Source organism: Colius striatus, chromosome 4 (genome assembly GCF_028858725.1).
Source record: "Colius striatus isolate bColStr4 chromosome 4, bColStr4.1.hap1, whole genome shotgun sequence".
Taxonomy (NCBI): domain Eukaryota; kingdom Metazoa; phylum Chordata; class Aves; order Coliiformes; family Coliidae; genus Colius; species Colius striatus.
This window is the reverse complement of record NC_084762.1, coordinates 19,401,390-19,428,025: the sequence shown is the minus strand read 5'-3', so window position 1 is coordinate 19,428,025 and position 26,636 is coordinate 19,401,390. Positions and strand designations below refer to the sequence as shown.

The 26,636-nt window shown below is 39.8% G+C and overlaps 2 protein-coding genes across 16 annotated transcripts in view; one reads left to right on the top strand and one right to left on the bottom strand.

Annotated features, from left to right (window-relative positions):
- Positions 1-12,815, bottom strand: part of FARS2 (phenylalanyl-tRNA synthetase 2, mitochondrial) — a 249,376-nt gene extending 236,561 nt beyond the window's left edge. Inside the window, exons 1-3 of one of the 3 annotated variants that reach the window (XM_061995655.1) lie at positions 12,389-12,815; positions 5,401-5,467; positions 4,806-4,888 (exon numbers count right to left, since the gene is read on the bottom strand). The gene's annotated coding sequence lies outside the window, so the exon portion shown is untranslated. Of the gene's footprint in view, positions 1-4,805; positions 4,889-5,400; positions 5,468-11,788 lie in introns of all 3 variants that reach the window. The other 2 variants (XM_061995656.1, XM_061995657.1) reach the window with 2 other exon arrangements.
- The window catches only part of LYRM4 (LYR motif containing 4), a 96,289-nt gene continuing 81,757 nt past the window's right edge, over positions 12,105-26,636 (top strand). For all 13 annotated transcript variants that reach the window (XR_009818672.1, XR_009818673.1, XR_009818670.1 and 10 more), the window contains exon 1: positions 12,105-12,666. Coding sequence is in view for 5 of the 13 variants with exons in the window: in XM_061995659.1 (XP_061851643.1) it covers positions 12,581-12,666 (86 nt within the window). In the remaining 8 variants the exon portion in view is untranslated. The remainder of the gene's footprint in view (positions 12,667-26,636) is intronic.

Sequence of the window (26,636 nt, the reverse complement as noted above, 5' to 3'; positions counted from 1 at the left end):
GAACTCCAGAATTTGAACATGAAATACAGACCTTCCAGTCTGCTTGCCCCTTCCCACTCAATCTGTCAGAGACTAAAATGGAACAAGTGTCAGAAAATGACTGAAATTCCTACAATCTTTCTTCTGCTTTGCTTTGCGAGAGAAGATATTTGCAGAGCCACTTTTAGGCATTCAGTTAGAAATGATGCTAGCAGATTATTTTATCTCTGACAGACATATAAGAAATGGTTCTAAACTCAGCTCTTGACTGAGTCCAGACAGTTGCTGGATAACACAGACTATTACAGTTTAAGATAGAACAAGTAAAACCAGATTCCTATAAATTTATCCAGGTGCTAATACCGCTCTTGGAAAACACTTGAGAGACTTACTTCTACTTTAAGCTTGCTCTCCTTACTAAGGGCCCATTAGTCCTGATGTGTACAAATGCGACCTACAACTTGTACTACAGAAATAAAGTCTATTTACATCAATCCTTTCTTTTACGTAATACAAAAGCCTTTACTGCTTTGGTTGATTCCCTGTCGATGAAGCTCTTTTCAGTTGACTGAAAGAAATAGAAATCAATGAGCAGACTTTTTTTTTTTTAATCCTTCCATTTCTGTGCTAGTGATTTAGGCTGTTGTGTTTCCTTACTGTTAATTAGCTTTCAAAGCAGTCAACCCCTTAATCTCTCAAGAACTATTAACCTAGAGTCTTAGTATATATTTGCAATCCTAGCCTATGTTATAGTAAACAAAATCTGTTTAGAAACTCTCTATCATCATTTACATTCGATCCCGAATCACGTGGTTTGCAAATACTAACAAAGCAGGGAAAAAATAAAACAAAAGTATAGGAAAAAGCAGCTAGCCTTCACAGAGCACAGTATTTACCGATATGTTGTAAAAGGAGAAAAACAGCCCACCACGTAAGTTTCTAAATGACACAGTTCATTCCAACCCATTTAACCTACATAAAATGTCAGATGCACACAAACAGCAGGATTTGCAAACAATATAGACAGCTCTGCCAGCAAGTCTCACACAATCACACTATCTGTCTCTATACAGTTGGTTTCACAACAAAACAAATTTCAGAAGGTAAAGCAACAACGAAGTAAGATTGCACTGCTAAACATTTTCAGTTTTATTTTCTTTACCTTAGTCGTTTTAGCAAACTTATTTACTATACATTCATATTAATTTTTTAACATCTACGGTGTTATTTCCTTTATTCCAACACTAGAATTTACCATAGGTGGATGGATAATGCATTTCTTCAAAATCTTACATGATTTTACAAGGCCTCTGTGTTGGCTCGTCAGTCTTCCAACACAATTCTGGGCTGCACAATGAAAGACAGACATTGCTCCTTTAAGAAAAAAAAAGTACTCAAGACGACTCAAATTAACTGCCCAGCCAACCACTCTTAACAAGCTTAAATATTTTACTTTGTGTATTTTACAGTTACGAAAGTATACATGTTATCAAAAGACAGATAATGGGCTCCCAAGCAGCTTCCGGCTTTACTGTCTTTAATGTTACCAAGTAACATCTCCTATAAAGCTTGCTAATGTTGATATACTTACTCTGGATAAAGCACAGCACAAAGAACAAAAGAAAACATTTGTTTGAAAGGCTTTGAGAAAGCCATATTTTATAATGACGTCAGAGAACCCTTCTGTGGCACCAGATACTTGAAAGTCAAACTTCCTTCCAGAGCAAGCCTCAGTGAAAGAAAACTTAGATCAGAAATTAGGATATACATCCCAAACTATGGCACACAGTAGTATTTTTCCATCCAGTCTTTAAATAACAAAGGCAGCGTCCTGTCATCTTGCATTTTGAGCCAAGATACACATACTGGCTGAGTGAAACAAGCTACACAAGCTAGGGAAAACACAAAACAAGAACATGAAAGAATCAAATCTTTATTATTAATGAAGAGTAAGGCGTTATTATAACTCAAAGTGACATATAACAAAATCTTCAGTTAATGCCACGTCCATTAAGTACTAGGAGAATCAAAATTAAAACAAAATAATTGCTCTTAATTTTTTTCCTTCAAACCATTTGTAGAATTGCAGTTTGCAACACGTTGAAAGGTCAACATAAGCCCAGCAAGGTCTGTCACTTGGGGTCTGAAATGAGAGCAGTCAGGGACACTGGGGACAAATATTCTAATATCAGGTGAAGAAATAGGATTTGGTAGAACCTGCAGTAACCCTTAAATGGCTTTTATAAAAAAACATTTTAAAAACAACACAGAGAATCTGGTAAAATAAACTAGAATAAGTATGGTGTTCTCACATACTTAGTTCAAGTTTTCATCTATCCAGCAGAGTTTCTTTTTGTAGAATGAACATTAATAGTATGTACCTACCACAAGAAAATGTTAACAAATGGTAATACAAGAATAAGATACATTGGGAGTGGAAGGGTGTAGGAGTAACTGCTGGAAGAGACAGCCACAGAAGGGAAAACAGGAAAAAAACAAAAGTTAACCTTTATCAAGCAGCATCTCTCTATTTAGAACAACTTTCTTCCATAAAATTTGGAAAAGCTAGAGTGACAACATAAAAAGCAAGTAACTTTTCTAAGTTCTATGAACCAATAACAGAGTTGATATTGAATTACCTCTTCAATATCTTTTTATTTTACATGTACAGTACCATATCTGTCCATTTTAGAATATTATCTTCCCAAGGGAAGAGTTGGTGTAATACACTATGCAACTTTCCACCCTGCAAGTAATTAGTACAATAAAATCAAAGTTACAATAAATGTTACAAAAAAGCAGCTATGTTTACAGCCAAAATAAAGAAGACAACAATGAAAAGACTTTGCTAATATTCTCAAAAACAAGAATACACTCATTGAAGGTCTTGAGCACTGTCTTCTAAGTCAAATCAATTTTGAAATCATACAGGAAAAAAAAAATAAAAGCATCACTAAATCTCTGTGATGAACTCCCTGATTATTTGCTCTGTTTATCTGTTGTTCTCCATTTTAGATGCAGCACACGTACTTCACCAGGAATAATTTTTTTAAAAAGTAAAAAGTTTAGCAGTTGTGAAAATCACCTGCATAAAAATAAATGAACAAAGCATGTACAGTGTCAGGAAAACAAACAAAGACAAAAAAGCCAAACCAACAGAAAACCCATGAGATTGGTCAAAATGGATCTTGGGCTACAAAGTATACCTGAAAAAGCTAATCACAGAAATTCTAGGACATGGAGATGCTTAATTTAGGAATTCAGAGTGATTAACTCTCGCAAGTTTTCCCAGAACAGCATTTCAAATTATTTCTTCCCCCATTCCTCTTTCCCAGCTTTCTGTAGAATGTTAAACCCATCAGGAAAGCTGGCAGTTTCACTTCATACACCTGCATCACCACCTAAATCCATCCTCATCCTCAGTTTGAGCTGAGACACAAAGTTTTATAAAGAGACACAGATACACACGGTTGTTAGCTTATTCTGCCACAAGGATGGGAACACAACAGACTGGAAGGTTAATGGTGGGATTTGTAAGGCCATAACCTTTGCCTCTGTAGTGGATCTGGGATGGTAGTGATTTTCCACAACAGCTCTTGCAGTGCTGTGCTTACTGCTGGTATCAATATTATGGCTACTGTTCGCACAGCATCAGGGCTGTCCCTCCAGCATTCCTTCCCCCACCTTCACCAATAGCTGTGGGTGGGCACGTTCTTGGGAGGGACCACGACCAGAACAGCTGACCCAGGCTGACCAAGGAGATGTTCCATACCACATGATGTCAGCTCAGTAATATAAACTGGGGGAGAGGAGCAGGAAGGGGAGGCAAGATCCCTTTATGGCCTTCCAAAAGCAACCACTACGCATACCGAAGCCCTGCTTCTTGGGAGATGGCCAGACATCGCTGCTGATGGGAAGTAGAGAGTAACAGCTTTATCTGTTTTTTGCTTCGCTTTCCATGCGTGCAGCTTTGCTGTTGCTCTATTAAACTGCTTTTATCTCAACCCACAAGACTCCCATCTTATTTTCTCCCCTTCCCTGGCTTGCTGAGGAGGTGGGGGGATAGAGCAGTGTGGTGGGCACCTGGCATCGAGCCAGGGTCAAACTACCACAGCCTCTCACAAAAGCTCACTCCCCGTTCATGACAGCATCCTATGCTGGATGTATCAATTTTGTAGTAGTTTGTAAAGTCAGGAGAATCTAATTCTGCCACCTGTTCTCACACTGAACAGCAACTTATTGCTGAGGTAGTTGAATACATTTCAAAGGGATTATATTCAAAGATATGGACATACTGTAATATAGAATCATAAGGCTAGGGGTTGGAAGAGACCTTTAGAGATCATCTAGTCCAACCTCCCTGCAGAAGCAGGTCCACCTAGATAAGGTCCCATAGGAATGCATCCAGGTGAGTCTTGAAGATCTCCAAGGAAGGAGACTCCACATCCTTCCTGGGCAGCCTGTGCCAAGGCTCCCTCACCCTAATATAAAGATGACAGAAGGTGTCCTTCACAATTTGTCCATCAGAAAGTTATCGTCTTCTAACTACCTACCTAACTAGCATTATGCACCTAATTTCACATCTCGTGTTTCATTATTTTTTTTATCTCTCTTTATTTTCTTTATCTATTAGAAGTAAGGAAACACATGAATTTTATACAGAAAAAATTACTTAGCATAGTAGCCTTTAACAGCTGGTGAAGATGAAGAAAGATTTTTCTACTTTAACTATAATGGAGAAGGACTGAAAATTTGTTATGACCTATAAATGTTGACAGTGCTGGTGTCAAAGGTCCAGAAGGCTAAATTTATTTGTAATTACTCACCTGCAGAAATAACGTTTCCGCAGCTCTGCTTCCTTTAACTGTTAGCTTTAGTCAGTGCTTTATCTCTTCTCTTCAGGGATTGGCTGAAAGACAAATTTTGGCTCAGTCATCCCAGACATAGAAAATAAAAAACCAAATAAAATAAAAAGTTCTTTCTAGAAGTGTGAAGGCATGTAATGAAACACTGACAATTCATCTTAGCTTACAAATACAGCAGAAGCATGATAGATTTAGAAATATGTCCCTAACACACTATCATGAATGCTGGCCAGAGCTCTGGGGACATGAAACTGACAGTGACACAAGATAAAAGACCAGAGATGTCAAGGAATGTGCAAAATTAAATTACCTCAAATTCTACTATTACTACAATTTTCTAATATCTCTATATTGTTTTCCTCATTGAAATGAAAAACATTGCTCCATAGTTTCCTCTCCAGAAACACTGTCTTTAGATTTCTTTGCTTCAGTCTCGTATTTAAACTGATGGGTTTGTAGATGTTTAGCATCATATAAAAGGAAAATGCATGACAAGTGGAAAATCATATTCCCTCTCCCTTCATCACACAGAAAACTAAACAGATAATCTACTTACAACTCATTTAATCCTTGTTGCTTTACACATCCATTGTAAACCACAGTTTTGCTTAACCCTTTTTTCCCTGAAAAAATGAAATTAAACAAATATTAATGTCTTCCACTTGTCCCATTCTTAGCGGTCACACCTTTCCCCAGTAACACCTTTCCAACATATTATACAAAAATTTTCCACTTTTCTTTTAACTTGGATGTTATGTTTTCTTCCATCAGCTCCACTCTATCTTATAGAAACAAGATACTTCTACCCCCACTGATACTTTGCTCTAGGAATTGCTTCCAGAAAATAAACATGCAAGAAGCACTAGTAAGAAAATGCTTAGTGAAGTGAATTTTCAGGGAAGGACTTAAGCAATAGCTCATGACTTAAGTGGAGTTTCATCTGACTAGAGGGCCCACATCCACAACGCAGTGAGACGGAGAAGCACGAGGATGCACCCAAGCAGCAGGTTGTTTCTGATTTCCCATACCTGAGACATGGAAATGAGTAACCAGAAAAAAAAAACCACAGCCTTGTATTACCTGCGTACAAATCCCCAGTGCTGCAGCAGAGAGAATCTGGGATGAACAGTATGACATTTACCATCACGTCATGACTGCATGCATGCTTTTATACATGATCACATACACATCTGGATGTGACAAATACTTTAAAAAATGAAATAACTTTGCTCTAGCAAGACATCTTAAATGTAATCATGATTTTTAACTAAAATGCTTGGTAGTACCATTTCTAATCAATCTGGCAAACTGGAAATCCCAAGTCAGCAAAAAACATTTAACAAGGGTGGCTACAAAGAGATTCTCAATTGATCTTAAACAAAGTATCAGTCCTTATTTTACAGCTAAGTTTGCTTCCTAAGCTAAAAACATCAATATGCAGTTAAAAAGCAAGGAAAAAAATCTAAATAACTAAATAAGTTACCCTGGCTGGATGACAGCTTTTGAGAAATATAATGAATGTGTAAATCACAGAAAAGGGAGAGGAGTTAAACAACATGAGTCTAAAGGGGATAAATGAAAGAGTGGGATGAACTTACAGAAAAGGATAGTATAGGCTGAGCATCAGAAAACATTACTTAACAGCAAGATATGGTATAGATAGAGTCTTTTTCCCCCAGAAAGAAAAGTTATTTAAGACTAAATTAGATAAAATAGTGAAAAGTGCAGCAAGGAAAACATTTCTGTATTGATGAGGTCACGAACAAGACTACTTAGTAAGTCCTCTCCTTCCCACTTCTTATGATTAGATTTCACTGTAAGATTTCAGTATAACAAGGAACCACACAGCAAAAATATGTTCATTTCCCATTGGGTTCCTGTCTTGAAAAACACTTTGGACTTCATGAGCATTAAGGTTAGGAGCATCATTCACATTTAACACATTAGACACTGTTACTGTAACACAAAGTTATGCTTTTAATTCTGGACTTTCAGAGCATTTTTATTTCAAGCATTTCAAAGAACTTTACTAACATATGTCCATTATCAACATCTTTCAAAATCAATACAGTATATATCAACATCACATGTCATTGATCCACAAGTCACCCTACAATTGCTGAACTGTCCAGCCGCTTAACATGACACACAAGTAGCAGGCAACATGATGCCCATGAATTCCTGTGGCTATGTGCAACATCCAAGGACATTAGAAGAGTAAAACTGAGACCAACAAGGGAAACAAAATTCAGTGTTTCTTTCAATTCAATGTCTGCAGCATGAAAGATTGTGAACCAGCAAAGGTTTTAGGGAAGTGATAAAACACAAGTAAGTATTACAACAGAAAACCCACTACTGTTTTTTTTTTTTTCCCTGGTTATTATTCTTACAATCTTTAAACAACAGTCAGCATTCTGCAATTCAATTCAGAAAGAGATGAGGTAACTCAGAAAAAGTGAGTGAAAGAATGGTTCTATCCCTTTTTTCCCTTCCCTTTGAACTCTTAGGTAGAATTTTCCAAAATGCACAAATAATTTAGGAAAGTAGCTGAACATGAAACACAGAAGCTTTTCCTCCTGATTAAAAATGTTCTTTTCCACAGGGCAACCACATAATAAACCACATAATAATATTCAAAGCTTCCTTTTGATACTGTGGAAAACTTACTCACTATAATAAATGATTAAATTATGACTTGTTATATTTGTGACTAAAGTCCTCAAATTCTCATGATTTATAGTCTTTATTTTAAAGGTCTTAATTTGCACTGGGTAGGATCACATTGTGCATGACACTGTCCATCAAGAACTAAGAGCTGAGAAGACTAGAGAAACCACACCACAGCAGCCAGGAAAAATTTGCATATTTTCACAAACTGAAAAACAAGAATTAAAGGAGATGATAATATCACAACAATCAATTATCATTCTGACCCCCAAAGAAAACCAATGAACATGAACAGCGGAACCAGGAAAGCTCATCCTCTCTTAAACTGTTTGGTGCCATGTCATAAAGCTGAAATAGTGTACCACAAGGAACAATTTGGCAGCATATGACAAAACATCCAACACACACCAGAGAGTAAAACAGCTGTTTCCTTTCACACCAGTCCACACTCTCTGCAAATATTTCATATAAATTCCATTCCTCCCCCTTTTAAGTAGTTATATATTGAAAAAAATAGTAACTATTCCAGATACTGTTGTTATTATATTATTCTGAACGTGCTTATTTATCCCAAAAGATGCAGAAACATAAGGAACAGGTCATCTTCCTTCCTCAGACCAAATTCTAAAAGCAAAGACTTATGTAGAAATGAACACTCACTAATCCCCTTCAACAATGATTATATGTACCATTGCAAATAAGAAAAATTATCTCTATCCCCATCTCCATAAAAGTAACAATAAAGCAGCACTGAGTTTTACACCAAGTAAGTTTGGAGACAAAAATGATAAAATCATCTGCCCATGCCTTGATTAGTCCTGGCTTGGTGTCTAGATTAAATTCCCATGTGATTTCCCTTCAGGAATGAGGAGGCAGTTAATGAAGTGATGAATACTGCTTCCTCGTACCTAAGCTCCAGTATGACAGGATACAACAGTGGTCCTTTGGGCTGTGTCTGTCCTTCAAATTCTCTGCAGGCTGGCAGTGATGCACATACAGAGAATGCTAAGAGAAACACAGCTAGCCATTCCAGTCTCAGCAGAGGCAATACTGTCATGGTTTTGCATGGAGCCGTTTCTGGTAATGGGAAAGGGCCTATAAAGATGGCTCCTATAACAAGTTGCTTGAAACTCTCCCCAGCTCTGAGCCAGACCCACTACTGGGGCTTAGCCAATTGGGTACCTCTACTATCATTTCTTAAGAAGCCAGAAGAGGAGGGTTCTTCCTGTTCCTTCATGTTCTATTCTTCCTGCTTTTCTGGCCGCTGGTGATGGTGCAAGGAGTAGCAAGAGAGGGAGAAGTGACCAGGCAGAACCCCAAGGTCAGTGCGAGAAAAGAGGAGGAGGTGTCCTGGAGCAGAGCTTCCCCTGCATCCTGTGGAGAGGACTGGTGAATCAGAGATTTGCTGGCAGTTTGTAAAGGATCCCACACCAGGAGCAGCGACTGTGCCCAGAGGAGACCATGAATTTGTGGGAGGGTGGCGTTGCAGCAGAAGGTGCCCAGAATGCTGCTGCCGCAGACGAGTCCCATGCTGGAGGAGTTTGTGAGCAGAAGCCGCAGCTGTTGAGAAGAACTCACACTGAAGAGGTTCATTAAGAACTGTGTCCTGTGGGAAGAACCCCATAGTGGAGTAGGGGAAGAATGAGAGGAGTCGTCCTCCTCTGAGAAGACAGAAGCGGCAGAGCCCATCTGTGGCAGACTGACCACATCCCCCATTCCCTGCCCCCTTGAGCTGTTGAGGGGTGAGGAGGTAGTCACTGAGCAGTGAGCTGGGCCCAGGAAGAAAGGAGGGATGGGAGGGGGAGATCTTAAAGTGCTGGTTGTAATTTTCTCATCATCTTGCTCTATTTTTGCTTCTGTTCTGTTTCTTGTAGGTAGTAGAATAAGTTTTCCTACTTTCCTCTCTACGTCGAGTATCGGAGTCTGTTTTGCCCAGAACCATAATGGCCAGTGAGCCCTCCCTGCCCTTGTCTCGATCCACAACATCTTTGGTTATTTTTTTTCCTCTCATCTTGCTGGGGCCTTCACCATCCCAAGGAGGGTGGGAGTGGATGGGGGGCAGTGAGCAAAAGACTGTCATGGTGCTTCATTGCTGGCTGGGCAAAACCACGACCAATGCCCACCTAATGCAGAATGACAGGACTTCTGAAACCACAATGTATTGCTTCCAAGAAAAAAGAATAATAAAACACATAAGAAAATAATTCATTTTTCCAGTCAACAGCACCAATCCAGCTGCACAAAGATGACAAGTTTCTGTAAAAAAAATTGTTCCTCTCTCTTTGAGTGTAATAAAGGTTAAGCCAGGAAAGGAAGACAAAAAGAAAGTCTTTTTTTCCTCTGGCACATTTACTTTGCATTTGATAGTATATTGCACATGCTTCTCGTTTATTCTAAACATACGAGGTTTCCACGCTTCTTTATAAGAAAAACATGGTTATACAAAACAATTTAAAATTTCAAAAGCTGTAATAGAGAATCAGGAATAGGATTGGCACCTGAGGCTATTTCAAAATAATTTATAATTACTTTACAAATATTAAATCAATAGTAATCCTGTAAACAAAACTTACTTTATGTGGTTTTGCTTTCCTACTAATTCCTCTCATATCTCTTAGAGCTGAAGATTGTAGCATCAAAACTTTAGTTCTCACAATACAAAGAGGGCTACTGTAAAGTTAGATGGAGTAACTGTTGCAATCATCTACAGGGTGATTTCACATAACTACTGAACTCTGGAAGCTAAGTTTTCCTATGTACATGACAGACTCGTATCTTTCAAGCTCTCTGAAACCCACAATCAAAACTAAGCACAGGGTTCTCACTGGTGCTTTCAGGAAAGATGATAAACCTGCAGACACAAAGCAAAATCTCTGCTTTAACACATATTAAGCCCCTTGACTATCAACAGCTGCAAAGATGGAGAAGCAGCAGGACCTCAGACAGATTCCACTTCTGACATAACAATCTGTGTCAACAATGTGGCTTGGGCTACAAGGAGAATGTGGTTAGTCCCCCAGGCAACTAAAGAGTATGCTTGCTTTCTATTTTCCTGTTTAGGTTTCCTAAATACTAAAAGCTAGCCTAAATTCCTAAAGCTAGCCCAAACTACATTATTTGGTAACACTGAGAAACACGATGCTTATCACAGTGTCTGAGTCGCTTGTACTTTTCTACAGAAGTGCAACATTTCGTCTAGCCTTTCACAGAATCATAGAATAGTTTTAGTTCTGAATAAAGAGAATATCCAGGAAATTTACTATGTATGGAATATCCCAGTTTTCAGAAGCCTGAAAGGGCTGCTAAAATATAGTCTACTTTCAAAGATAAAATTTAGATAATTCCATGCATGTCTACACTATTTACACACAGAAGCAAAGAACTATTTCAGTTCTATGCACTGTACCATAAATTGCATCAGATGTACAATTGACACATATAATAATAGTCAAAGTGTATATACAATCAAATATTAATTCAATTAGCAGCAGTAGTTGCACTTTTGCCAGAGACATGTTGAATGTATATAAACATCTATTATATACAGAACACACTGCAGAGAAAGTAGGAACCGTGTAATGACTAGAAACAAATTACATTATTGATAGTAATTAAAATACTGTATTAAATACAGATGGGGCATCCTACCTCTAAGTTACTGAGTCAAATTTATCCTGAAGTGACAGAACTTTCAGCAGAAGAGGATGCTAGGTATGTGCTGTTTCCAGCAACAAAAGTATCAGGTATAAATGACAAAGGAGGTGCTTAAGCAGAAAAAGAGCCCCAGCCTCAAGCCAGAGAAGAATAAACCCCAAGATTTAGCAAATAGTAGGCAGAACCTACTTTTTACATGGTTCAGGTAAGCTGTTGTTCTGTGGGCTGTACAAGACATAAGCACTCTGGACACCGATTGCTCCCTGGGTACTACTCTCCTCAAGGCCACTTTCAACAGATATAGGCCTGTGCATTAAATTCACCCAGAGATCACCAGTTCTTTATTTTCTGACAACCTGCACAAACAGGGAATCTTAGAGTGAGGGCACTGATACGACCCATGCAGTCTTTCTCGGGGCTGTGAAAATAGCAAGAAAAAACAGAAAGTAAATTGAGATTTCCTATTGAAAATAAAAGCACAGAGGCAGGAAACCCTTGCTAACTGCTTTCAAAGACTCTCAGTGCTTAATTCAAACAGTACCTGAACTACAACTACGGAAGTCAAGTTAGTCTGAATAACAGAATCCGACTTAAAACAGCACACCGAGAGAGAAAGCACTCACCTTTCACTGCGGTACACCAGGCACTGGTGCACCCAATACAAGGGAACAGAGCCACTGCAACTTGGACAGCGATTTCAATGCACTTCCCAAACACACGCAACCTGTTGCTGGTTTTCAGGCCCTACGCCAGTCCCACCTTGCCAGCACCTACCTCCCCATCGAACACACCGACAAAACATGTACGAGTGCATACAACCACTCTATCACCGGACAGTTTATTCCCACGCTGCTTTCCTTCTCCCATCGCTTGGGCCTTCCCCCCCACACTCCCCGCCCTGCCAGTGCTCGGGCTGATCACAGCCCTCGGGACTGAGCCCGCCGGGGCGCCCGCAGGAAGCGGCGGCGGCTGCACGGGCCGTTCGGGGCCGAAGCTCGGGCAGTAACCCCGTGGCGGAACCGGAGAGGGCCAACCCGGCGGGACCGCGCGGGCCGGGGACCAGCCCTCAACCCTCTACGTGGGAAGGCCGCCCGCCGCCCTTCGGGGCTGCCTCAGCCGGGGAACAGCCTTTCCCCGCGCAGGCCGCGGCCTCGCCCCCGCTCCGGGCCTTGCGCTGGGCCGAGGATTAGCCGCGGCCGCGATCCCTTCGCTCCGCCACTCACCGCAGGCCGTGCGCTCCCGCTCCCGCCGCCGCCGCCGCCGCGGCTGCCCCCGCCCCTGCCTGCCGGCCGCGGAGGCGCTCAGACAGGCCGGCGCGTGTGGCAGGAGGCGGCTCCCGGGGCCGGCGGTGCTCCGGGCGCTGCGGGCGGAGAAAGGGGCCTCGCCGCGGGAGGACCCGCCTTGGTGTCGGCAGCATGGCAACGTCCAGCCGGGCCCAGGTGCTGCGGTTGTACCGAGCCCTGCTACGGGAGAGCCAGCGCTTCAGCAGCTATAACTACAGGTGCGCACCCGGGCCGGGCGGCAGCTCCGTCCCCGCTTCTCCACGCGAGGGCATGGTGTGGGAATTCTGGCGCTGTGTGGGGCTGGGAACAGGCTGCAGCAGAGGCTCCGTTTTGGCGGGCGCAGGGACCTGTGACCTCCGGGGATCCCGCGGGAGAGCGGGCGGCCCTCCCTGGGGGAGGGAGAGCGAGCCGGCCCGGCCGTGGCGGCCGGCCTGTGCCTGGGCCACAGCCCGACTTCGGGACGCAGGGGAGGTTCAGCCGCCGGTCCCTCTGCTGCTCTTTGGGCCTGGCCCCGGGCTGCCTCGTAATGCACCAGGTTACGGGCCCTCCCAGTTGTCGTAGGAAGGGACGGGACAGAGATTGTCCTAGCCTGAGAAATGCTTGTGTCTGGTCTGGATGCTGCTCTTCTGGCACGGGAGAGCCTGGGCCAGGCTGCAGCCGTGGTTTTGCTGGAAAAGGCTGGCTTCCCTGCCAGCCCTGGCACCACGTGCTGTGCTCAAGCCCAGGATGCTCTGTGTGATGAGGGAGCAGGGTTCACTCTTCCTGCCGCACAGGGTGTCACGCTGTGTGGCTGGCTTCTTTCTCTGGCTGCTGAGGACAGATGTGCACAATTTTTTGGCAAAGGGTATGCCAGTCTACATGCTACAGGTGTAGGCCTGGTTTATGTTGGATATTTGCTACATTCACAGGGGATACTCCCCAACAACCCTGGCAAAATTGTATTACCCACTAAGTAGTTTATTCACTTCATTGCTCAGTTGGACTGCAAGCACGTGAGCTACCTTGAGCTACTTTTGCTGTGAATCATCTCCAGCCTGGCAAAAATTTGGAACAGAAGCCTTTGAACTTGCATAACCATGATGAGCTTTGCACTCTTCAAGACAAAAATATTCCCCAAACCTCATGTGTGAGTGCCTCAAGAAAAAGGGCTGTGGGACTAAAACTGAACTGGAGCTAATAAACTTCAACTGCTAACTCCGTGCAGCAACATCTGTGTACAGCATGTTCCCATCCTTCTTTAGTTCCACAGCCAACAAGGCTTCACTCTGCTTTTTGCCATCCTGGGTATCCCAGCTTGCCATTACTGTGGCTATCAAAGAGAGGATTGTATGTAATGGGGATGGCTTGAGGCCTTTGAGATGTGCAGTCGGTGAATGTAGCTCATGTCTGAGCCACAGTGTGTTTTCAGCAAGGGGTTTGTGCTGGAGGGTGATCAGGGAGGACGCTGAGCCCACAGCAGTGGGAGGAAGCAAGCCAGAACCACCTCACAGTGTTTGCACCAGTGGCACATACCACATGTGGACCCCCTTCTGCCCAGCCTCTTGCTGATGGAGCACTGGGGACTTGGGAAATTGTTGTTATCCCTTCTTTTTAAACCATACCCAGAGCCTCTCTCCCTAGGTCCCCTAAAAATTAAGTATATGTTTGTGGGTCCTTGACCATGTGGAAATTTTGGCATGCAGTTTGGAGGCAGGCTATTCCACAACAGTAGGTGCACCGGTGATTTTTCTGCTTAGCACAAGGTCAAACATTGCATTCTGTTTGTTTTGGTGTTTTATACTAGCGAATTTTAAAGGATGGGAATCCTAAGATACATGTTTACCTGGTATATCTGATTTTTTTGACACCATATCACAGTGCAAGTTTTCCCTTTCCTTAGAGGAAAGATCTGGTTTTGATGGGCCTGTGCTTAGATGCTACAAAATCAGCAACTGTATAAAATATTACAGTGTATACACACTTATGAGCACTAAAAGCAATAGCAGTTTCTAGCAAGAAACAATCAGCAGCTGTTATATGTAGAGATCCACTGGGATCACGACAATTCTTCCTTGGTGTTTATGCTGCACTCATAGCTAAAATGGGCACCCCTCTAGCTTCTTCTATGCCAAGATAAGCAGTCCTGCCATGTCCTGCCTGCTGTAATGTGATATAGTAATACACTGGAGTAAACCTAATGTCTTTGTAAAGAAGCAGTTTGTAAAAAGGTAGAAAATATTTATCTTATTGAGTCCTCATTTCAGTTGGAGAATTTTGGAATGTTTTATTATTGCAAACAACGCATATTTCTAAGTGTACATCAGCAGTAAGATCAGCTGGTTATTGTCTCCTTATTTACTTGCTGGGCTTTTTCTCCTAAACATGTACATATAGATTGTGATGAAAAATTCAATATTTTTGTTTTGTGACTCCTCGTAAATGTATTCTACATGTCATCTGATAGTAACAAATTTTCTTCTACCACCCAAAAGAGCTTTTAGTGCTGTAACTGTGAAGAATAACGTTCATGTCTTAAAGTAACTGAGGGGACCAATGAAAGCTTTCAGAATAACAACACACCGGAGCATCTCCAGAGTCCTGCAGTAAATGTTATGGAGTGTTTGGAGGCCCAGATGTGTTGGCCAGCTTTTAACAGCAGGGAGGGAGAATTTAGTAGACTGTAAGTAATTTCATATCTGCCCTTCTGCCCTATTACCCATTCAGACAGTCTGAAGAAAGATTTTCCGAGTGATTTGTACTAGAGGAAAATCAATATGCAGAGAGGGAAGATGTTGGAGGTTCTGAGTCAGGTGGTTCTTAATGAACATACTGTCTTCTTCTGCTTGGTTGACAGAAAGTAAATCCTCTGATGTTTTATAATGTGTCAAATTACAGTCTCAACTAAATTGATTTCAGAGATAATTTCTAAATAGAATTTAATTAATTGCTTCATATTGTGTCTCTCTTTTACCACAGAAAACAAAAGAATTTATAAACTTGTGAAAGCTGTTAAAATATGTCTGGCTGCAAGTGAGGATAATCTGAACTTTAAAGTTTCTTGTTTGTTTAACATGACTGGAGCTCAGTGGTCAAAACATGGGGAGATCTAGTAGAAGAGAGTTTTCTCGGGAATGGTAGCACAGGACTGAAGCCGGTCACCCTCAGAAATTTTGACATCCCTATTTTTCAAGTTTTTCATGACAGGTTTAACTGAAGAGCACTATGGCTGACCTGACCTGGCCCACTTCAAGTGGGAGGTTGGCTTGAATAAGCTCCAGAGATTCTAGTTAACCAACATTACTATGATTTTCAGGTCCTCGGTCTTCTTTGGACTATAAATATACTAACACTGGCTAATAAGTTCTGGGAAACATCATATGACATGCCTCCAGCTGGTCTCCTTTCAATTCTTTAACTTCTTGTCATTTTGAGTAATGTCAGAAGCTTTTAAGTCTCCTTGTTGCAATTTTTCTGCAAGTAATTTCTTTACTTTTTAAAGATATTTCTTGATTTACTGTGTATTTATTTCAGTTATCCATCATGTTCTCTATTAACTAGCAGTGTTGCTTTTTTATTTATAGATACATTTTTTTCTTATCTGTGTAAATGGAATATAATTTTTCTATTGCAATGTGCAATATTATTTGATTAATTAATAAAAGTACCCAGAATGTAGAAGAATCAGGGGAGAAAATTTGTCAAAACGGGTTTTGCATTGTAAACTCATTAAATGCATGCAGTTTCATCTGAGACGTGTCCTTCGAGATCTTAAAACTAGTGAATCTGATTTTTGCAAATCTCTGCTAACCTAAGAACAAAACCAAGCAAAATAAGGTGTGATGTTTTTTCAATGCCAGTTGCTTTTCCTGCTTTGAATGATACAGTTGTTTATATGAGTTTAGACAGTAACAAGAAACTGAACTATCGAACAGCTCAGATTGGAAGGGACCTCCAGGAGAAACCATCTGGTCCAACCTTTCATAGGAAAGGGAACCTAGGTGATATTATCTAGCACCTTACCAGTGGGTCTTGAAAACTTTCAGTGATGAGAAGTCTAACACGTTCCTGGAGAGGTTGTTCCAGTGATTGATTGTTCTCACTGTAAGATTTCTTTCTTGTGTTTAGGTGAAAACTCTCCTGTGCAACTTGTACCCATTTCCCCTTGACCTCTCCATGTGTCTCCTTGTGAAGAGAGAGCCTCCCTCCATCCTTTATATAGCTGCCTTTAAGTATTGGAAAACTGCAATGAGTCACCCCTGAGCATTCTCCAGGCAAGGGAGACCAAACTCCTTCAGTTTTTCCTCACAGGAAAGGTTCTCCAGCCTTTTGATCATCATTATGGCCCTCCTTTGGACTTCGCTAGTCTGTCTTCATCTTTTTTTGAAGCATGGAGGCCAGAACTGGTCAGAGTACTCCCGGTTCAGCCTGACAAGTGCTGAGTAGACCGGGATGATGATATCTCTGTGTCTGCTTGTAATGCCCCCGTGGATGCAGCCCATGGTCTGATTTGTCTTCATTGCCGCAGTGGTACACTGCTTACTCACGTTCAGCTTGTTGTCCACCTGGCCCCTTGGGTCTCTTTTGGCAAGACTGCTCACCAGCCACACAAATCCTAGCCTGTACTTGGCTCTTGGTTCATGTCCTCCCAGGACCTTGCACTTGTCTTGGTTAAACTTCATAAAAATTTTGATGTAGTCTTCCTCTGAGAGGTTTTACCAACATGTAGAAAATCTTCATTTTAAAAAGCTCAAGGTGCTTGTGATAAATGTGGGAGTTTTGTTTTGGATGAAAGTTTAGGATGTAAAAATTCAAGGATTCCACTATACAGGACAGAGCATGTTCTTAAGATGTGTTTAGTCTTTTGGCATCAAAGCTATTCTGGGGAAAAAAAAAAAGCTTGTGATTCCTGTCCTTTTGCACTAAGCTTAAGATCTGAATTTAATGTAAAAGTTTGATGAGACAAAGTTCTAATGTTAGAACTTAGGCTTCTACAATTTGAGATCTTTGTGCGTGAAATCAGAGTCAAGAGCAATGCTAATCATTAAAATACGATGCTTACATGTTTTTTCTTTGTGGCAATGAGTTGCTACTCCCATAAGCCCAGATGGAAAAAAAGAAATCTCTTGTGCATAGTCAGTGTCATAGATGGCCAGTTATTCTCTATATGTAAAGGTGGTAACTTACTCATATGCATAAAAGATTGACTGATCTGTGTTTAAAAATATTTCATGATGGTCTTTACTGCATATACAAGATTTAGTCTGCTTTTTGTAAATAGGAAAGTGGAAATAGGAACCATGTCAAATGCCAGCTGCTGTTATGTAAAGATTAAACACAAAAATAAACGAGTCATTCTTGAACATTTGGACAAGGGATCTGATTTAGCAGTGCATCATTTCTCATTGTTTCTGTTGCTGTTCCACTAATGCCAGTCTTTTGCATTTTGAGACTTCTTGGTAACTGCTACCCAAATTGAGGTCTTGCTTAAATAGTGAATATGTGCTGATCAGCTCTTTAAGCTAAGTTGAAAAACTGGGATGTAGCAGTACATTGGCATATGCTTTGTTATTTTAATTTTTCTGCATGCTTAATGGCAAGATACCACATTCTGGAGAAAGATGTGAAACTAATAAGGGATAACCTCTGAACACAGACTTTATGTGAGGTATTAAAAAAATTCTAAATATGTTCATCCTTTCATTTTACAGATGAAATTCTATTTCTTTAGTTTTTTAAGAAGCAACATAAAACAATCATTTCATATCTGGATAAAATCTTGCCTCAGCTTTCTGCCTTTGTTTTTATCTGTCTTCCAAGTGTTTATGGGTTTTTTTGACACTACAAGTGCTTTTAAGACTTGCTTGAGAGTTGTTGTTAGTTGTTTGAGAATGAAACTTTTTTTTTTTCCTTCTTCGCAGTGCAGCACAGATGCTGCATCCCTTAATACCTTTTGTCACTTTGGAGGAAGTGGGCTTTCAGTTGGGCATGAATGCACTATCATTATTTTGGGGTTGTTCCTTGATTCTGTTCTTACATGTAGGACCTGGAAGCTTTCTTACATGTTGCAAGTTAATTCAATATATAGGACCAAATAGGATCCTCTTGGCAGCATACCTGGTGTAGAAACTACATGAGAGAAAATTATTGTCCTTGGGTGAAATTTCTTGTTGTCATTTTAATAGACTTACTTTGCTCACGTTGCTTCATGTATCAGTCTACACTGTAGTCCATTCCTTTGGGAAAGTGAGCTGCTAAGAGCTGATCAAGTAGGTGGACTTCACAGGCCGCAAGGGCTTTCTTATCATGGGCTATGAGCTGAGGAGTTTATGCTTTTGAGTGTCAGCAAAGGCTTCTTGTGGCCATGCCAAATAAACCAATGTAAAGGAGAGGAGCTGCTCAGAAAGAGCCTTGTCATGGTGATGTTACAGTAGGAAAGAGGATATCCAGGACTAAGTTGCTGCTGTAGCATTTCAGACTGCCCACTTCTGTGTGGCATCTGTCTCAAAGGTTCCTCAAACCAAGGAAGGAGCAGCCAGTGGGAATGGTCAGATACACACAGGCACCAGTTCAGAACAGTCATGTGAGCAACTGGATTTTTGTGAAAGTATAGATTGTATTGACCTGTACTTGCATAAAGACTTGTTCTTCAAGGAGGCATAAAGCTTTTAAGATTCTGCTAATAACTCCTTCAACAGTATAATTCACACCATTTTTTTTAAATACACTTTTTCAAAAATGAATTTCTTTCTTATCCTCCCAACATACTCATTTGATCACTTTAAGTTAAAAATCTTACTTTACTTTTATCCTCTGGTGTATAGAATCTGTTTCTTTTTGCACTTTTATCACTCAGGTAATTTAACAGCCATGTTGAACTCTGTCATATGATAGTTATCCCAGCTGAATAAGCCTTTTTCTTGCAGATTTTCTCCTAATGAAATTTGTGATCGACAAGTTGTGCCAGCAGATTGACAGATATTGGTATCATGCTTTGATGTGTTAGGAAGGGAAAAAAAGACTAAATGGTGATTTAAAAAAACAAAATCCAATGTAATAATGAGAAAACAGAGATATGCCATTTTTGTAGAGAGTACTATGTTCTGTCCAAAGGCGTAGTTTGTACCTGAGATAAGAAATGCAGGAGAAAAACCCACAATGATTTGTCAATTCCGTCCAGCAGTTGTCTGACTTTGTAGGCGTAAGGTGACTGAACTGCAGCTTTACAATACAATATTCATTTTTCCCTTGGCTGTGTAAAGAAAGCAGATGACTTACTTTTTAGAGGCAGAATACTTAGGAGTAGGCTTTCCTTCAGCATTGTGTGTGTGTGTGTTACAAAGTCTTGGGGAACACTGCTTCTCAGATATATTTTTCTAACTTACTAAATAAATAGTAGTTGGTCAAATCACACTTAAATCTTCTAAAGAAAAGAAGCCCATGAACAAGGTAAGTAGTATGTGTCTATATGCATATAAATGCATTGTTATCAAGTGGTCAAGAATTCACTTGTATCTATCTTGCTCTATCCTAGTAACTTTTTCAAAAATCTCTGTTTAAAGCAAACTGTAACGCCATTGAGACGGCTGGAGGAAGTATGATAGGTGTGTTAGTCTCATTACAAATGAATCCGTTGAATTGTAGTGCATTCTTCTTTTTTTCTTGAACTCAATAGCATTTAGATCAAAAGATGTTTAACTTAAATTTAGAAAATGCTGACTTATAAGTTGACATAATTAGCTATGTTTTTAATATACTTTGCAAGAAACTGATATTTAAATAAATGCAGCTGCCTGTACATTTTGCATCAAATCAGCATAAGATTCAAATTATTTTGTGGGATTCTGAATATGACAGCAGTCAGATTCTCCACAAACTTCATGGCCAGGTCTTGCCAGTCCTTCTGAGTCTACTTGTCTGGCATGTCCTGGTCTAGAACAAATATGGACCTGTTTCTAAATCATTAGCTTGGATAAAAGTAAGATTGTCTTATTTTAGCTGCCAGAGAAAGAATGTGTTTTGGGGGAAGGGGGGGAAGGAAAAAAGAAAATCCTTCCCTGAAACTATTATCAGTTCTAATATATTGTCAATAATGACAATTTCGTTGTGGTATTGAAACTTGTATAATTGAACTTAGTTCTGTGACTTAATGCATATGAGAATAATCTGTTATCTTTATAGAGTTGTCTCCATCTTTCTCTTGCACAACATGTGATTTCTGCTAAGTAGCATTTGCTTGTAGGACACAAGGTATTTTTACTTGATTAGTCTTTATTTACTGGAATTATTTGTTTCTCCAGCAAACATACAGATTATCAGATGCTCAGTTTAAGTCGCATGAAATTATAAACTTTCACCATTTGTATATGCAGGAGAAATGTGGACACAGGTTTCCTTGGTGTTGGAGAAAATCAGTTTATCTTGTGGATAGCCACTGTTGACGGTTACACATTCAGTGAATGTTAAACATTTTCTGCAGACTATGTTAGAATAGCAGTGAAAGAGTTAAAGGGGAGTCGGTGTAGTCAGAAGCCATCACTTATTTGTGTTGTTAATCACAGCTAAGAACTAGGGAACTGAAAGTGAAAGGGGCTAGGTATAAGCCATCACATTTCATCGAGGTTTGGATTTAATTACTAATGGAATTCTTTTTGAAACAATAATTCATTCATTCATTAAAACGTGCTTCTCCTCGTAATCAATGTTTTTATTTATTTAAGTAACATCAGACTGCTTCCTTCTCAGAAAGATGTTTTAAAGTCAATACAGCTCAAATGAAGTGTTTACATAGTACAAGCCCTAGTACATGGTAGAAGTTTATCGCTTGAATTCTGCTCTGGATGTCAAATAGTGTATCTTCTTGCCTTGAAACTAACATGCTACTGGCTTCTAAAAGCCATCTTTAAATCATCAAAAATATCACAACATTTTTCTAGTCCAATAAATTAGCAAATAGGTTTTCAAATTACTGGTCTTCATATGTAAACTAGTATTGAAGGAAGGAACATTTATTGATTGAAGTAATTTTATAGCTGTCCAAATTAAATTAGATGTCTCACTCTTTTTTTTTTTTCCCTGAGCTGACTAATTTACAATGTGAAAATAAATGTTCAAGTGTTTTGTTTACAAAACAATAATGAGAAATGTATTTGGTGAAGACCTCTAAATAGATTTCCTGATTTCCAGAGCTACTGAGCACATTTTGTACTAAATTTCATAATTTATTATTTTCAATTGTAATTTATACAAAAAATTGCTGCTTGTTCTTTGCAGATTTTGAATGAGAAGATGGATATTTATCAAAATGATGGTGGCACCTTCACAGTCACCTCTGAAAGCATTGGGAACATAAGATGGACATAGTACTACAGTGTTGGGCAAATGAATATACTATACTTAACATAATTTCACAGGACCCCTCATTCTGTGAACTAGTGACAGTATTTACTAAGATATATGGATTTTGAGGCTTGATTGTGAGGTTTTATTTCCCAACAATTTGTTGGAATCCTTGAAGGTGAAATTCTCTATCAGTGCGAGTTATTGCTACCATTAGTTAGGAACCTAGTGCTTCTGCAACTTCTGTGGGCAATTTGTTCTGAGATTGGAAACCTTTGCTGCTGCCCTAGGGAATGGAAGGTCATGTTGTGTGTCAAAAGGAAAGGTAATCTTCCTTGGTCATAAAATGTTATACTGAAAACATTGTTATGATAAATAGGTCACTTTTCGTACCTCTTTTCCTCTCAATATCTCACATGGTGACCTTAGCCAGTACTTGTCTGAGTTATTGAGTTTTAAGCCAGATGTTAATTCCACATTTAGAATAATTGTTACCTGAAAAGAAGAACTTCTCTTCCCAGCTTATGGGAGCAAAAGAAGTTGGTGGTTGCTATATGGTTGTTTTTTTCTCTTACTCACAGATAAACAGCAGAAAGTGCTTCTATCAGTCATGTGAGTGAATATTTTCTTACTTTTAATTATTTATTAGGTACTCTCTGGGGTTTTTTTGTAACACATTTTTTATTTGAAATGTGGAGCCTTTTGTGATGTAGATCTTTGATTGAGCCAGCAATGTGCCCTTGTAGCCAAGAAGGCCAATGGCATCCTGGGATCCATCAAGAAGACTGTGGCCAGCAGGTCAAGGGAGCTTCTGCTCCCCCTCTACTCTGCCCTGGTGAGACCTCATCTGGAGTCCTGTGTCCAGTTCTGGACTCCTCAGCTCAAGAGGGACAGGGAAGTGCTGGAGAGAGTCCAGCGCAGGGCCACCAAGATGATCAGGGGAATGGAACACCTTTCATATGAGGAAAGGCTGTGGGAACTGGGACTGTTTAGTCTGGAGGAGACTGAGAGAAGATTTTATTAACATTTACAAATATCTAAATGGTGGGTATCAGGAGGTTGAGACATCCCTTTTTTCTATAGTAGCCAGCAACAGGACAAGGGGTAATGGGATGGAGCTGGAACACAAAAAGTTCCACTTAAACGTAAGAAAAAACTATTTCACTGTCAGGGTAAGGCAGCCCTGGCACAGGCTGCCCAGAGGGGTTGTGGAGTCACCTTCCTTGGAGGTCTTCAAGACCTGCCTGGACATGTTTCCTATGCGACCTGATCTAGGTGAACCTGCTTCTGCAAGGGAGTTGGACTATATGATCTCTAAAGGTCCCTTCCAACTCCTACCATTCTATGATTCTATGATATAAATTTACCAGACTGAACTTACTCTTTATCAGTATGACATAGATAGATAGATAGATGGATAGATAGATAGATATTATAGAAATAGAATAAGGTGACCTTTTTTTCCCCTGAATCACGTAAGCCTCTAAGAGAGCATTAAGAGGTTCACTGGAAAAGTCTAAAAGTTAGTTACTTTTCCAATGGCTTTTTCTTCACCTTTAAATTTTAACATCTAAACTTGACATGCTTAGGCTTGGATAGGTTAAAAGACAATACTTTATCAATTTTTCTCTTCTTGGAGAAAGAAAATTGATCTCTGTCTTCTTGAATATTTCTGAATCTCCCTGTATGTTACAGTGGTTAGATTAAACTGTTTCAATGCACAGGTCTCTCAGCAGTTTATTGAATGACATCTGTTCACTGGACTAGCATAGCTAAAGTTTTAAACAATCTCATTTTTCAGATATTAAATTATGTATTGTCAGATGGGATCAAAGTATTTCATTGTATGCTGGAATCTACAGTTTGAAGAATAAGAGTGTATGCACTGTAATTTTAGAGGCAGAGACCATACATAGCCCAACAGAAACATTTTGTCTGATAGACACTCTTGCCTTCCTAATTGGCAGATAGGTCATCCATCCTACATTGATTTTTTAGAGTAACTGTAGGAAAAATAAGAGGAAAATGAGTATAACTTTATTTTTCTTTTATGTGATACAACTTCCAAGAATATTGTATTACTTCACTTAGGATTTAGTATTACTTTGATTTATACGTTACTTCTGGACTCTGAAACAATATCTGGGATATATAGGTCCCGAAAAGCAGAAATTTTACCAAAGCGAGTAGAGGTCTCAGGTATGTCTTAGCTCATCATTGTTATGCTCCAAAGATCAAGAACTGTGGGCATATTGTTCCATGACCAGCCTGTAAAGGGTTTGGCTTTTTTCAGTGCTTGTCTGGACTGATAGCCCCTGGTAGACACAGGGAGTGCAGGATTGTACAGCGTGGAAAGCTGTGGTGGATAATTCTGACACATTATGCCTGGTGTGTAGAGGTCCTATGTGATTTATTTGTCTGAAAATCAGATGAGCTTTCCTCAAATCTGCCTCCCTGACGTGATCTGTGAATGAACAAGTCACTGCACTTTACTTTACAGAAATTTTCTTTTCCCTTCGTACCTTGCCTCTCTTTACCCTTTTTTATCCTCCTGCACTTGTATCATGTAAGAAGCTGCATGTGATTTCCTGTGGGGATGAAGTGATACCTGGAGTTTGTACCTATTGCATTTTTTGGGTTACTGTTCTACTCTTGGCTGAGGCTGGGGTTTTCAGCCTCGATTTCTTTTGCACAGATGATAGCTGTAAAGCTTGTGAAGACTCCAGTATTCTGTAACTTTAAATAGCAAAAATACATAAGGAAAGAGCTAGTTGACATCACTTTCTGTGCTTAGGTGACATTCACAGTGTACAAAACAACCTGAATTTTTTTTTTTCAGAGCCTCTGGTAACATAATCACAGTAGTCTGTGTCTGAGCTTCCTAAAGCATTTCATCTATTGTCCAAAGGCATTATATTTACGATCTCAAGTGTCTAAATATTCAGTACTCTTGTTATATGCACAAAGTAGGACAATGATTTTGTTATGCATTCCAAATTGATTTTTTTAGGCTCTAAATTTTACTAATAAGCTTTGCCTATATTAGAATTTTCTATGCTGCTAAATATAACAATGTAATTTCAAATATCCATCATTGTTGGCAAAATTAATGTTGCAATTTTGCTAAACTAAACAGTGCAGTGTTTTACTATAAAGTGAAGGTCATTGAGCCGTATGGTGATGGGAGGTCCAATGGAGGATGTTTGACCCCAGTGACTGAGTTATAAGAAACAAAGACTTTTGGATAAGCTGTAAAGCTGATAGAAAGGAATGAGAGGATAAAGTTTGGAGAGTAACTCCAATATTCCAAATCCCATAACTTCTAGTGTGTAGTCTATATGCAGACAGAACAAGTGGTCTGTTACTTCATATGGATTGTTTCATAAATTATATTTGTTGTTTATTGTTATCTTTGTCATTAGGTGATTGGATCCTGTCTAATTTCAATGTAATTTATTAGATCCTTTTCAAACCTGTGATGCTTAAATTCTTCATAATCAATAAGCACAAGTTTACTTGACCAAAAATCAAGAGGCAAAAATAACTCTCTTTATTGCTAGAATCCAAGGATCATTTTTTGCAAAGTAAAGCTTTGTCAGTGTTTATACACATTATACATAAAATTAGTGGCCTGTGAAAATGACAAACAAAGCTTCACCTCAGATAACCTTCAGAGAGCTGTTACTTTCATAAGGCAAAATCATAGAATCACAGAATGGTAGGGGTTGGAAGGGACTTTTAGAGATCATCTAGTCCAACCACCCTGCCAAAGCAGGTCCACCTAGACCAGGTCACACAGGAATGCACATCTCAGTTATCATTTTAAAACTGTATACTCAGTATATTTCTGGTACTCAATCCCTTTTAAACTTCTACCAGAATTGCTGTTTTTATTGTTTCCCTATTAAAAGAATAATACAGGTACCACCACTAAATATTTCTAAATCTAAATCTTTAGTATCATAAATAATGTTGTGCTTCAGAAATGTCCTACTGAGTCTTATCATCATCCAGACCAACCACACTGCAGTCCAAGAAATTATACTATCCCATGGCTTTATACCTTGTTGCTTAATTAAAAACTCTGTGCCCTATTGCTTCATCGAAGACAAATCATTTACCACCGACAACTGGGAAATACTTGCATCCAGCAAAGCTGCTTAGCACTCAGTGGGCCTCTAAATGAAGAGTTACAGTTACCAAGAGGCACAAGACAGTCATCCCTCTTCAGGGTGCCCAAGTCAGAAGCCAAACTACCTCTCTTCTTAGAACAGAAGGTAGCCCCTAGCCATATTGAAGAGAGAAGTTTCGGTCACAATGTTGGACTAAAACTCTCATCTTTCCAGAAAAGTGTAATGGAATTTGTAATGGCAATTCACAGCAGGCCAGATCTTTTTAAAGAACTATTCATAAATAGCAGCACAGCAAATGGAACAGTATGTATCTGCCTCAAAAGGAAGAAGTGAGAAATCAGCTCTGTCAGGATTTGAACTTGTGGTTTGAAGACATTCACCACCTTGTAATTGGATTGCTGAGCTACCTGAGTGTCCTGGTGAGCAATTGGCAGGGTCTTGGTAGTGAAAGCTTAGTAGAGAGCTGTTGGTCATTTCAGACCATCAGGACACTTTTCATCTGTGGCAAATTCTGTTTCTAGCTCCTGCAGCACATTGTTGCCTGGTGCCTTGTTAACTGAAGTTGTTTGATTGGGTCCTTCACTGGTAACTCTTTTTTAACCTCTTCTGCAATATAACATTGGAGTTGCAGCTTCAATTGAGATCAAAAGAATGCTGTTATTTGGACATCTCTCCGTTTTTTCCTTTCTTCTTTTAACCCTGACCTTCTGAAAAGCACTCCCTTCTGCAGAGATTCTTTA